Source organism: Podarcis erhardii (genome assembly GCF_964252035.2).
Source record: "Podarcis erhardii genome assembly, chromosome: 6".
NCBI classification, from domain to species: domain Eukaryota; kingdom Metazoa; phylum Chordata; class Lepidosauria; order Squamata; family Lacertidae; genus Podarcis; species Podarcis erhardii.
Genome location: NC_138510.1, coordinates 8,695,901 through 8,710,049, shown reverse-complemented (window position 1 = coordinate 8,710,049; position 14,149 = coordinate 8,695,901). Strand labels below are relative to the sequence as shown.

The window sequence follows — 14,149 nt, the reverse complement described above, 5'->3', positions numbered from 1 at the left end:
CCTGGGCTGCTAACCAGACCCAGTCCCCCACCTGGATGTCTTCCCCGACTCTCCTGTGTCTGTCTGCCTGCATTTTGTAGGCGTGTTTTGCTAGCTCCAAGTGCCTTCGGAGTTGCTCGTGGACCTCCTGTAACTCCGCTGCCAAGGCCTCTGCTCCCCGTGGCTCCCCCTCCCCCTTCGTCTCTAACCCCGGGAAGGTTCTGGGATGCCACCCATTGTTGGCGAAGAACGGTGTCACCCCCGTAGACACGTGCTTCGTGTTGTTGTAGGCAAACTCGGCCAGCGGTAGGTAGTCCACCCAGGTCGAGGGCTGTTGATTCGCGTAGCATCGCAGGTACTGCTGCATGATGGCGTTGACCCTCTCCGCTTGTCCGTTGGTCTGCGGGTGTCGTGCCGACGCTAAGTTGATCTTGACGTTCAGGATGCCCAGCAGCCTCTGCCAGAAGCTCGAGATGAATTGGCGACCCCGGTCGGACATTTTTCTCTGACCTCCTGGGAACAAAAAAACCAAGGCAACTCCCTTTCAAAATGGAGATTTTCAGTTGAATACCTTAATCACATGATTAAGGTTAAACACTCATATGAGGGCTAGCAGAGAACACCAACAGTTAATTATCAACTTTGGCTGGGCCGTGACATCAGATTTCTGTTGTGGCAAGGGTATGTGTGATTATAGCATCATGGAATTGTAGTGTTGGAAGGGAGCCGAGGGTCATCTAGTCCAACCCCTTGCAATGCCGGAATCTTTTGCCCAATGACCCTGAGATTAAAAGTCTCAGGCTCTATTGGCTGAGAAGCCACTCAGATCGGCCTCTCTGATGTTGGAGAGGGATAACTGATATATGGTTTAGCAATCAATCCCTCTTCCAAGGGAACTCTGGGAATTGTGGCTCTGTGATGGGAATCATGGGATCTGACTCCTAGGGACTTGCAATATAATATTCAAGGGCCTTCGAAAGTTGTTGGACATTGCCAATCAGATAGTGTGTGCGCGCCCCACCATGTGATCAGTGATGTGGGGAGGAGCTTTCCTGATGCCCCCAATAAAATCTCAGCACCCTTAACAAACTATACCTCCCAGGATTCTTCTTGGGAAGCCATGACTATTTATAGTGGTGGTGGTGGTTGCTTAGTCTTTTAGTCATGTCCAACTCTTCGTGACCCCGTGGACCAGAGCATGCCAGGCACTTTTGTCCTCCACTGCCTCCCGCAGCTTGGTCAAACTCATGCTGGTAGCTTCGAGAACACTGTCCAACCATTTCATTCTCTGTGGTCCCCTTCTCCTTGTGCCCTCAATCTTTCCCAACATCAGGGTCTTTTCCAGGGAGTCTTCTCTTCTCATGAGGTGACCAAAGTATTGGAGCCTCAGCTTCAGGATCTGTCCTTCCAGTGAGCACTCAGGGCTGATTTCCTTCTGAATGGATAGGTTTGATCTTCTTGCTGTCCATGGGACTCTCAAGAGTCTCCTCCAGCACCATAATTCAAAAGCATCAATTCTTCGGCAGTCAGCCTTCTTTGTGGTCCAGCTCTCACTTCCATACATCACTACTGGGAAAGCCATAGCTTTATGTCACGATCCGATAATCTTTATTGTCATTGTCCCATACAGAACAACGAAATTGAAAAAATCTACATAAGACATTCAAAAACGATACGGACCTTTGTCGGCAAGGTGATGTCTCTACTTTTTAAGATGCTGTCTAGGTTTCTCATCGCTTTTCTCCCAAGAAGTGGTATGATACTGCTTTAAATATGTAGTGCAGATGGGGCCTATATGCAAATGTGCAAGCATGTATCTGCACACAGACAGTAAACCGTGAACATGAGGCCTGGAAATGGAGTGAAGCCCCAGAGAATTGTCAGGAATAACTTGTCCTCACACTTTGCTCTGAGAGCACAGCGGTGTTTTGCTGGGTGCACAGTCTTCCTTTGTTTAAACAAAAACAATATTTGAAAGAGCACTACGGGCTGTTTTTCTGGTATCGGATATCTTGTGATATTTGCTTAATGCACTGAGACTTTGCCTGTGATTAAGATTGTCAAGGGTAGTTCTGTTCTCCTAGTGACCTTGACAACGTTACGCCATTGCCTACGCTATTTTAATCTAGGTTCCGGGGTTTTGAGAGGCTCTGCGAGACGTATCTAATAGATTCCACTTCTGTGCCCCCTTTCCCATGGTCATGGCTTCATAAACACATGCAGAGAGAGGTAAATTTGGCTCTGATGTGTTTAGAGGTGCTTTTGAAGCTGAGGGCTTGCATCAAGCCTGGAAAACTTACTGGATTGCAGCAGGGCAAAGAAGGCGTTGGCAACTGGCAGATGGATTCAATAAAGCAAAAGGAGCAACGTGTAAAAAGAAAAGAAAAAAGCCTCCAAAATCCACAGCTAGGTAGTGGAGAACTACTCAAAATGTCACATAAGTGTGGCAAGTTTTCAAAAACTCATCGGGGAAAATGAAGAGTTTAAGGCTTGGGACAGATCTGGGTTACAAGAAGGATTTGATTTGATTTTGAGATGGGGAGCAATAGAACTGTATAGTTGGAAGGGACCCTGAGGATCATCTAGCCCAACCCTCTGCAACACAGGACTCTCAACTAAAGCATCCATAACAGAGTGCCATCCAACCTATATTTGGATACAACCTGTATTTGTGGCTTAGGGCCCTCGTATTTACGGGACTGCCTCTCCTGGTATGTCCCGCAGAGGACCTTAAGGTCCATGAATAATCATAGTTTAGAGGTCCCGGGCCCTAAGGAAGTCAGATTATCCTCCACCAGGGCCAGGGCCTTCTCAGTGATGGCTCCCACCTGGTGGAATGCTCTGTCCCATGAGACCAGGGCCCTGCAGGATTTAACTTCCTTCCGCAGGGCCTGTAAGACAGAGCTATTCCGCTTGGCCTTCAATTTGAACTTAGTCTGATCTTTTATTCCCCTTCCTTCCCTCCCCCTCCCCTTTTTATGAAGATTGCCCGCTCTGGGATCCCACGGCTAATTCTCCCCTGGTCTCCTTGCTGGCCCAAATAGGACTAATTTAGCCAGCTAGCCCTGGTGATCATCTAATGTTTATAGGATGGATTTCCCCCCTAAATTGATTTTTGAATTCTGAATTAATTGTTATTCATGCTTTATACTGTATTTTATGCTGTTTTTTGTTGCATCAATTAAGTGTTTTAAGTTTGCTGTTAGCTGCCCTGAGCCTGGTTTTCTGAACCAGGAAGGGCGGGGTATAAATGAAAATTTATTATCATTATTATTACTTAAAAACCTCCAATGAAGGCGATTTTGCCATCTTCCAGCGTAGCCTATTCCACTGCCAAATGGTTCTTCTGCCTAATGTTTAGTTGGGATCTCCTTCCTTGTAATTTGTAACAGAGGTTGGCCTCTATAAGGAGCATGAGCTTTCAGTTCCATCCCCAGAGCTTTGGAAAAGCCTTCTATGGGGAGATGTGTGACCCCTTTCTCATTATCCTCAGAAGGGAGAGTCAAAACCTGTTGTTCTTCTGTAGTTCAATCTTCTGAGCTGCTCTGAGGTTCTGCTTGGCTTACGGCTATTTCTTTAAACCGCCCTATAATTGTGAGCATTTGATTTCCTTGCAATGTCTTCCTCCTGTTGCCTTTGTACATCAGTCTGAGAACATTTACTGGTAAAGCGATCTGTCAGTGTTCTAAATAAACTCAGTAAATAAACGGCAGTGAGAACTGGGTAGGCCTTGAGCAAGTGGTGCAACCAGGAAGGAACGTTTAGTGCAGTGATGAATGTCAAGAAAAGTGTTAGGAGGAGGGGAATGGCCTTTGGAAACCGCCAAAATAGTTTTTTCTGCACAGTTGACCTTGATATGAAGCCTCCGTCAACACTAGTGATTGCCAGAACTAATTGAGTCCCGGAGAGGGCATCATAACAAAGACCAGTCAGACGTGTTTCCACCAGGGTTAACACAGCAGCTAGCAAAAGGACATTGCCGCTCAGATTTCAAGTGCAGAAACGTCATATTCCAACTTCCACCGTAGAATCCTGGCATTGGAGAGTTGGAAGGGGCCCCGAGGGTCATCTAGTCCAACCCCCTGCAGTGAAGGAATCTCAGCTAAAGAATCCAAGACAGGTCGCCATCTGTCAGGGACTGTGTTGAGGAGAGCTGTACTGAGGAGGAATGGTGGGAGCCTCCTCCTGAATCTTCCCAGGAGCAGGAGGACAGTATAGATTTGGAACAGTGGTTTACAGAGGGACATGGTTCAGAAGGCAGAAGCTGGGAAATACTGGATGGACACTGGGGGAGAGAGAGAGTTAAGATTCACTGTCTCTGGAAAGCATTCATCTGCTCAACCCAAGGTCAAGAAGAGCAGATAAGGTGGCAGCAAAGAAAGCACAGTGGTTACGAGATCAGGTTGCAAGACGCAGTAGAGACGTGGGTGACTAGGGAGGAAGTGGGTGAAACCCTTAATTGGGAGCACCTTCATTCCTAGGAAATGGATTCTTTGTTCTCTCGCTGTGAGCATTAAAGTTCTAACTGGTAAGAACACTCCTTTCTCTTTGTTCTGCTTACCTACTGCCAAAGGAAGGAGGAAGTCAATTCCCTGAAGCCTGACACCATCCCACCTCTGTTTAAAAACTCTCCAGTGGGTTAAAAACCCACCACCTTCTGAAGCAGTCCAGTCCACCATCAAACAGCTCCTACCATCAGAAAGTTCTTCCTAATGTTTAGTCAGAATCACCTTTCTTGCGATTGGGAGCCATTTGGGTCCTACCCTCTGGCTCAGCAGACAACAAGCTTGCTCCCTCTTCCATGTGACAGCCCTTTAGATATCTGAAGGTCACACATCTGTCTTCTCCAGGCAAAACCCAATTCCCTCAACTGTTCTTCATAAGGCTTGGTTTCCAGATCTTTGATCACCTAGGTTGCCCTCCTCTGCACATGTTCCAGCTTGTCAGTATCCTTAAATTGTGATGCCCCAAACTGGGCACAGTATTCAAGGTGTTGTCTGACCAAGGCAGAATAGAGTGGCATTATTACTTCCCTTCATGTGGACACTATACGTCTGTTGATGCAGCCTAGAATAGCATTGGCTTTTGTTTGCTGTTGCATCACACTGTTGACTCATGTTAAGTTTGTGGTCTACTAAGACTCCTAGATCCTTTTCATATGTCCTGCTGTCAAGCCAGGTGTCCGCATCTTATATTTGCACATCTGATTATTCCTGACTAAGCAAAGAAGCTTACATTTCTCCATATCCAGCTCTTGACCTGTTTTCTGTTTCCCTTCCAGGCTTCGACTCCACGATGGCAAGCTTATTAAGGACAGGCGCTACCACCTTCGCACCTACCCCAATTGCTTTGTGGCCAAGGAGCTCACCGATTGGTTGATTGACCACAAAGAAGCACCAGACCGAGAAACAGGCATCCGGCTGATGCAGAAGCTCATGGACCATTATATTATCCATCATGGTTTGTGCATTTCTCAGTTCTGATTCCACTTCTCTTCTCAAGTGCATGTGCGCACTCCTCCGTGGTTGTTCAATTTGGTGCCTTGAAACAGCTGCACCTGAGGATCAGAGATCTTGTGGAAATGAATTACCGTGTTTTTCGCTCTACAGTGGTGCCCCGCAAGACGAATGCCTCGCAAGACGGAAAACCCGCTAGACGAAAGGGTTTTCCATTTTGGAGGTGCTTCGCAAAACGAATTTCCTATGGGCTTGCTTCGCAAGACGAAAATGTATTGCGAATTCCTGCGGGTTTGTTTTCCTCCCCCCCTTTTTCTAAGCCGCTAAGCCACTTATCAGCTGATCCGCTAAGCCGCTAAGCCGCTTAACAGCTGATCCGCTAAGCCGCTTATCAGCTGATCCGCTAAGCCGCTAAGCCACTTAACAGCTGATCCGCTAAGCCGCTTATCAGCTGATCCACTAAGCCGCCAAGCCGCTTAACAGCTGATCCGCTAAGCCGCTTATCAGCTGATCTAAGCCGCTTAACAGGTGATTCGCTAAGCCGCTTATCAGCTGATCCGCTAAGCCCCTAAGCTGCTAATAGCGCTAATCCGCTAAGCCGCTAATGGGCTTGCTTCGCAAGATGAAAAAACCGCGAGACAAAGACACTCGCGGAATGGATTCTTTTCGTCTTGCGAGGCACCACTGTATAAGACGCACCTTTTCTCTCCTAAAAAGTAAGGGGAGATGTGTGTGCGTCTTATGGAGCGAATGCAGGCTGCGCAGCTATCCCAGAAGCCAGAATAGCGAGAGGGATCACTGCGCAGTGCTCCCTCTTGCTGTTCTGGCTTCTGGCTTAGCCCCTCTGTCCCTTCCCCCACCTCCCGGAAAAGCCCGCAAGAGCTGCACACCCTTTCACGAGCTGCGTGGCTCTTGGCGGCTTTTCCCTGAGGAGGGAGAAGGGCAGCCCGTCAGTGAAAGGGAGCGCTGAGCAGAGCCTGGGATGCATCCCAGGCTCTGCTCAGCGCTCCCTTTAAAGAATTTTTTTTTCTTGCATTCCCCCTCTAAAAACTAGGTGCGTCTTATGGTCAGGTGCGTCTTGTAGCGGGGAAAATACGGTAATATTCCTGGCCCAAGTTAACTCTTTAAACAAACTTTAAGTCCATCTGGGAACCTGCCACTGAAAGGCTCTCTAGAACCAATAAGCCTCTTCAGTCCAAACAATTAGAAAGCCACTGTTTAAGTGGAAGAACAGTTGCTTTCTAATTGTTTGGACCAAAGAGGTTTGGCCTTTGGATCACAGATTATTGCTTCAAGAGAGCCTTTCCTTTGCTGATTCTGCTTTGCTGGCTTCCAGGATGGTGGGTCTTTGAGCACACACATTTTGGAGGAGGATTCAAGAACATCTCAGCAATTATCTTCCTCCAATAAGATGGTGGTGGCCTCCACAGCTCTCCCACTTTCTCTCATGGGGAAGTATCTAGCTGACTTCATACTTGGAGCAGACCAATTGAAAGTGGTGGAGACAATTTAGTCATCGTGACTGATTTCAGTGGATCTGCTTGGACTATGAGCTAGATATGCCCATCATCACAGACTCTGTGTAGAATGGTTGGTTGAGTGCTAGTACACACTTATCCATGGTAACTCAGCAAACTCCACGAGTAGGAATTTGAGACTAGGTCTCCTCTACTGGCACGAGTAGGAATTTGAGACTAGGTCTCCTCTACTGGCAATCTCCTCCTCCTCCTCCTCCTCTTCTTCTTCTGTGTGTATCTGAAGAAGTTTGCATGCACACGAAAGCTGATACCTAGAACTAACTTAGTTGGTCTTTAAGGTGCTACTTATTTTGTTTTGACTATGGCAGACCAACACGGCTACCTATCTGCAACTGTCTTAACAGTGAGTCTGTAAGTGACTGTGGAGGCCAATTCTGGATCCACACATCCTTCCACAGTGGGGACATAGGTTTCTGGGTGGGAGTTGATCACGGTGAGGGTTTGCCAAGTGTGCCTTCCTCTTAGCATGTTCCTCTCTTGCATCCTGAGTTCGAGCGTCTTCAAAACCCATGACACCTTTGGTAAAGGCTGTTCTCCAATTGGAGCGCTCGCAGGCCAGTGTTTCCCAGTTGTCAGTGTTTATACTACAACAGCAATCTAAACACACTGCCACATGGATTCTCCTAACAGAAGCAGTGTAGCAAAGCATAGCACATTGACTAGTGACTAGTCCCTGATAAGCAAAGTGCAGTAGATGGTTACAGAGGAATGCTGGAGCCTGATTTAGCTTGGGTTCCAGAGTATTCATAGCTTTACATTCAAGGGCTGCTATGTACAATACAATTTCCAGCAGAAAGAGTAATCTAACCTTCAGCTCCTAAGGGCTCCGTCTTAATTGCTTTGCTCATTATTGCTATGTAGCACTATAAAAGAGAGAGAGAAAGATGCAGCAGCAGTATAAGCTGATGATCTCCTTCTGCGTACTGTAGCAAGCTGGCAGGAATGCCAGCTTGTCCCCACAGCCATGGATGCCATGCAGCATGCATGGCCCTGGCCCTAGGTGCCAACTCCCTGGGTGCCCAAGCACCCACAAATTTCCCCATGAAGGGGCCGGGCACCCACAAATTTCTGTGCCAGGGCCATGCACACTGCAGGGCACCCACGGCCCCTGGCACCCACAGTCGCGGAGCCAAGTTGGCACTCCTGGCAGCAAAATTTGTGGATGCCTAGCTCCTTCATAGGGAATTTTGTGGGTGCTTGGGCACGGGGGCCCCAGGAAGTTGGCACCTATGCAAACTGGTGTCTTCTAGCAGTTAAGGGAGTGAGCGATGAACCAAGGATGGAACGCGGGGCATGAATACATGAAGGCTTTTTCATTTTCATGGTAGAACTTTGCCCAAGAGCGGCTCGGCATTCTTGACAGAAGGGGTGTGGCTTGGGTTCTCCAGCAAAGTCCACCCTGATGAAGCCTGCCATTGAGAAGAGGGTGGTGTTCACGTGAGGCATTGCGGGGACTCTGCTGCTGGATGAATGTTCCCCTTTCAGGTTTATCTGGCAAAGCCCCCTCTGGGCATCATTCCTCTGGCACGGCTACACAAGGCTCGAGTCTGTGTCTGTCTCGCTTGCAGCCTGGAGTTGTCAGCAGTCAAAATATACCGAGGCTGCCGATGTGATTTTTGCAGAAAGTCTGAGACGGGCCTTGGTACAAGTTTTGACTTGCACAGCGAACCTTGGATGGGGAGGTGGGGAGGGGGCAGGGAAAGGAGAACTTCATGCCAAACTGGGATGCTGGGTTGGGAAATTTCCATGTTTACGTGGCATGTGTGTGTCCACCTGAAAATCCATCCTGCAAAGATTGAGAGCAACATTGGTGGACCCTCAAAAACACACACAAATAAATTGAGCATGGGGTAGGGGAACAGTGCACGTGCTTCAGCATAAAAAAGGTAAAGGGACCCCTGACCATTAGGTCCTGCCAGAGTGGTACCTATTTATCTACTTGCACTTTGACGTGCTTTCAAACTGCTAGGTTGGCAGGAGCAGGGACCGAGCAATGGGAGCTCACCCCGTCATGGGGATTCAAACTACCGACCTTCTGATCGGCAAGTCCTAGGCTCTGTGGTTTAACCCACAGCGCCACCTGCGTCCCTGTGCTTCAGCACACCCTCCAACATTTCTCCAATGAAAACAGGGACATCCTATTCCATCACCATCATAATTTTATTATTTATACCCCACCCATCGGACTGGGTTGCCCCAGCCACTCTGGGTGGCTTCCAACATAAATGAAAACATAATAAAACATTAAAAAGCTTCCCTACATAGGGCTGCCTTCAGATGCCTTCTAAAGGTTGCGTTGTTATTTATCTCCCTCGTTCAGGGGTCGCATAACTCCATTCCTTCCAACATTTCTCCAGTGTAAATAGGGACATCTTAAGGAAAAGCGGGATCACATCAGGAATCGGGATGATTTCTTTCAATCTGGGACTGTCCCTGTAAAATAAGGACACTTGGAGAGTCCAATTTTGGTAGGGCTGTGGGTGTGATTGGCTGCTGAACACATGTGACGGCTGTGGGTGTTTTTTGGAAGTAGTGCCTGTGTGAAAAAATCGTCACACTGTTGAACCCATAATTTGGGAGTGGAAAGCATAAGAGTCCTGCTGGATCAGACCCCAAGTTTATCTAATCTCTTTCTCACAGTGTCCAACCAGGTGTCCCTGAGAAGCTGTCAAGCAGGACACGAGGCTAGCTGCATCAAGGGTGGGGAATCTGGGGGCCAGATTCAAATTAGGCCAGCTTTCCAAGGGCCACATTCCAATGGTGGGAAATGGGCATGGCAGAAGCTGGTATGGTCAATGATACAGAGAAGAATGTCACAAATGAACATTTTCTTTCTGTTGTTGTAAATTCTGGTTATATGGCTTGAGATCTGAGGACCAGTGCTGGATTTATGCACAAGCTAAACAAGCTATAGCTTAGGGCCCCATTCTCTTGGGAGCCCCCAAAAAATTAAAAGGGGAAAAAAAGCCTGCATGTACATTTCCAAAATATAAGATAAAAAGCAAATAAAATAAAACCTACATACAGCAACTATGTTTTGTGTAGTGTAGGCTCCTACAATGTAGCTTCATAATTATTTCACTATTCATATACTTCTTCTTAATTGTATTTCACTATTAATAGACTTCTTAATTGTATTTCGGTTCAACAATTACCTTGATAAAATACATATTTTGTTATGTACAAATGGCTTTAGATACCTATTAGGTCCATAAATAACCATATAGCATATATTCAACACAAAAAACAGCGGCCATTTGTTGTTGACAAAAGACAACTGGACATACCTTCAGTAGCTTAGGGCCTCATCCTACCTAAATCTGGCCCTGCTGAGGACTACCTTGCAGCTCCGACTTAGCAAAGGTCTTCTTAATTTACTTGGTGGGGAGTTGAGGTGTTGCAAAGAGCTTTAATTTGATCAAACTAGCCAGGTTCTGCAAGCTAGTGAGCTGGGCCTGACTTAAATGCGAAAGTATTTAGTGGCAAGAATGCTTGACACAGGCCTCTCATTTCAAAGCATCTTTGCTTGCTTGTGGATCAGAATGTGTGCACTGTCTCGAAGCACCACACATATGAGCTGATTGCTGGTGCTAGCTAGAGATGTGCAAAATTTTCCTTTCTGTGGATTACCGTATTTTTTGCTCTATAAGACTCACTTTTTCCATCCTAAAAAGTAAGGGGAGATGTATGTGCGTCTTATGGAGCGAATGCAGGCTGCGCAGCTATCACAGAAGCCAGAACAGCAAGAGGGATTGCTGCTTTCACTGCGCAGCAATCCCTCTTGCTGTTCTGGCTTCTGAAATTCACAATATTTTTTTTCTTGTTTTCCTCCTCCAAAAACTAGGTGCGTCTTGTGGTCTGGTGCGTCTTATAGAGCAAAAAATACGGTATCTTGCATGCTGGACAACGGATGCAGTTGCTTGAATTCCAGCAGGGTCAAAGGGAGCCTGGTCCACTTCCCTTTCACGATTGCTCCCTTAGCTACTGTTGTTATAGCGGCGCTACAAAGAGACCATGGTTTGATTCAATCTGGGGGAGTGGCGTGGAGAGTTGGGGCGTGTGGGTTGGTGCTTAACTCCTGCACCCCAAAATTCAAGAACTGAATAGAGAGGCAGATACAATGTTTTCTGCAATGCAGATCCAAATCGTAGCTGCGTATCACTTGCCTATTTATTTATAGAACAGGATTCATTGCCCATCACATTTCCAATTCAAAAGCATCGAAATTGCTGTGAGCATTATAATGCAGGTCTGAATCTAAATAAACATGGTCTGCGCAATTGGCTTAATTGCACATCTGGCCACTGTCTATTTGGGAACCCAGTCAGCAACAGGGAAATGTGTGGGTTTCATAATCAGAATGGAAAATCACAGAAATCCGAGGGTTCTCTAATTGACGCTAGTTTGAAGATGTTGTGCCCTCATTTGGGTCAATAGTAAGATAAGAGCTTTGATATGGGAGAATCTATCAACCAAAGGAGTAACATTTTGACTCTGCCTGAATTATTACATAGCAAGGCAAACATTCTGCTCATTGCCATCTGCTGCCTGGGGGAAAGACTTTCATACCTTGAATTAAATTAAACTTTGCTGTGGTGCTATAATGCAGTTGCAATTAGTTCTGGGTTAATTATTAACATTCAAATCTGAATCCCCTCCCTGCAAGCTGCTATTAATTTTTCACAGCCTGCGGGCAGTTTCAAAAGAATCCCAAGACTTTTAATTAAATAAAAGAACGTTGTCAGGAAACAGAACCTTTTGGCCTGCTTATCGGTGACGTCATCACACCATGATAATCCCCTGCAAAATGTGCAATGGTAGGCTGTCGTTTTTTGCTGTGTTTGACTATCCTTTGCTTAGCTCACAAGGGCTTTTCTTGAGTTGTGTCATTTTGATTGGCCAGGCAGAGTCATTTTCTTTTGAGCCTGCCTGTAAGTAAGGGGCAGTAATCACCTTAATGGAATGTGCTTGATCTTAATCATTGTTTCCCAGTAGAAATGTGGACCACACATAGAATCATAGAATCATAGAATCATAGAGTTGGAAGAGACCACAAGGGCCATCGAGTCCAACCCCCTGCCAAGCAGGAAACACCATCAGAGCACTCCTGACATATGGTTGTCAAGCCTCTGCTTAAAGACCTCCAAAGAAGGAGACTCCACCACACTCCTTGGCAGCAAATTCCACTGTCAAACAGCTCTTACTGTTTAGGTGGAATGTTTAGGTGGAATCTTCTTTCTTGTAGTTTGGAACCATTGCTCCGTGTCCGCTTCTCTGGAGCAGCAGAAAACAACCTTTCTCCCTCCTCTATGTGACATCCTTTTATATATTTGAACATGGCTATCATATCACCCCTTAACCTCCTCTTCTCCAGGCTAAACATGCCCAGCTCCCTTAGCCGTTCCTCATAAGGCATCATCTATTCCCACTCCTTGCAAGAGAATTAATCTAAATACTCAATTTGATTACAGGTGTAACAGCACACAATTCTGTGTACACTAAAGTTTTGTGATAGGTGCATTCAGTAAAACGATCACTTTCATAATTACCGTATTTTTTGCTCTATAAGACTCACTTTTCCCTCCTAAAAAGTAAGGGGAAATGTGTGTGCGTCTTATGGAGCGAATGCAGGCTGTGCAGCTATCCCAGAAGCCAGAACAGCAAGAGGGATTGCTGCTTTCACTGCACAGCAATCCCTCTTGCTGTTCTGGCTTCTGAAATTCAGAATATTTTTTTTCTTGTTTTCCTCCTCCAAAAACTAGGTGCGTCTTGTGGTCTGGTGCATCTTATAGAGCGAAAAATACGGCATTTGCATTGTGGTCCATAGTGTTTGATATTTTATACCGTGGTGTGAAAATACTTTTATGAAGAAATAGAACCAAACATTATCTAAATTGCATGGAACCTTAACTATTTTAGGGCACAAATTTATGGCTCCTGTGAGACTGTACAATTGGGCCCTGCCTCGGCTTAAAGACCTCCAGCGATGGAGAGCTCATTACCTCCCACGGCTGTCTGTTCCAACATCAAGCAGCTCTTGCCATTCAAAACTTTATCCTGTCATTCCACCAAAAAATCTCCTTTCCAGCAGTTTGCATGCAGTGGTTCCAGTCCTGCCTTCTGGAGCAATGAAGAGCAACTCTGCTACATCTTCTCTGTGATAGTGCTTGCCAGGTCTCCTCTTAGCCATCTCTTCTTCTCCTGGGTAAGCTTCCTCAGCTTTTTGAAACATTTCTTTTTTCTTTTAAAGTTAGCAAACCTTTATTTATTTCCTCCCCCCCCCCAATTTATTATAAATTTTATTAGTATTGTTAAGTTGTGGGTGAACATATCAGACGACACAGCGATTCTTCAAACAGCTCTTCAGAACTGAACTAAATGGGGTTCAGCCAGCCTGCTTATATAGAGCTCCACTACAACGCAACAGTAACCACTTTCTGTAACTATCCAATCGCTGAACGTCACTTTCAATCCCTGATTTGCATATGTGGACCTGAGTGAAAACTATCTACAGTATCCGCCTGCTGGCCCAGGGTGAGAACTTCAGTACATAACAAGTATTTTCCACACAACAACAACACGAAAAATATTGAAAAATAACAATACACAAAACACAAAAACCAACATTCAAACACACACACACAAAAATCCATATCTTACAAGTTAATAATGTAAATACTAAAAAGAAAAACAAACATTGACTACCACCAATCCCACAGAACCTCCTTTATCTCTCATTGTGTCTTCCTGTTTTCCTTATCATCTCTATCCTAGCATCTAGATATAAATCCCTCTTTCTTACCCTTTCACTTCACACGGTTATTCTTTTTGAAACATTTCATCTTCCAATATCTCAAGGGCTGTCACGTGGAAGAAGGAGCAAGCATCTTTTCTCCTGCTCTGGAGGATCGGACTCAAACTAATAGATTCAAGTTACAAGAAAGGAGATTCCGGCTCAACATCAGGAAGAGTTTTCCGACAGAGCGGTTTGACAATGGAATGGACTTCACTGGGACTCTCCTACATTGGAGGTTTTTCAGCAGAGGTTGGGCGGCCATCTATCATGGCTGCTTTAGCTGATATTCCTGCATTGCAGGGGGCTGGACTAGATGAAGTTTGGGGTACATTCCAACTCCACAATTCTATGATTCTAGGACTTGATTTCTGAAACCCCTC

General features: G+C 46.0%; 1 protein-coding gene across 2 annotated transcripts in view; it reads left to right on the top strand.

Moving 5' to 3' along the window:
• Nucleotides 1-14,149, top strand: part of LOC309344969 (DEP domain-containing mTOR-interacting protein-like) — a 36,966-nt gene that overhangs the window by 8,100 nt on the left and 14,717 nt on the right. For both annotated transcript variants that reach the window (XM_081867932.1, XM_081867931.1), the window contains exon 2: nucleotides 5,261-5,439. In XM_081867932.1, coding sequence (XP_081724058.1) covers nucleotides 5,261-5,439 — 179 coding nt within the window. The remainder of the gene's footprint in view (nucleotides 1-5,260; nucleotides 5,440-14,149) is intronic.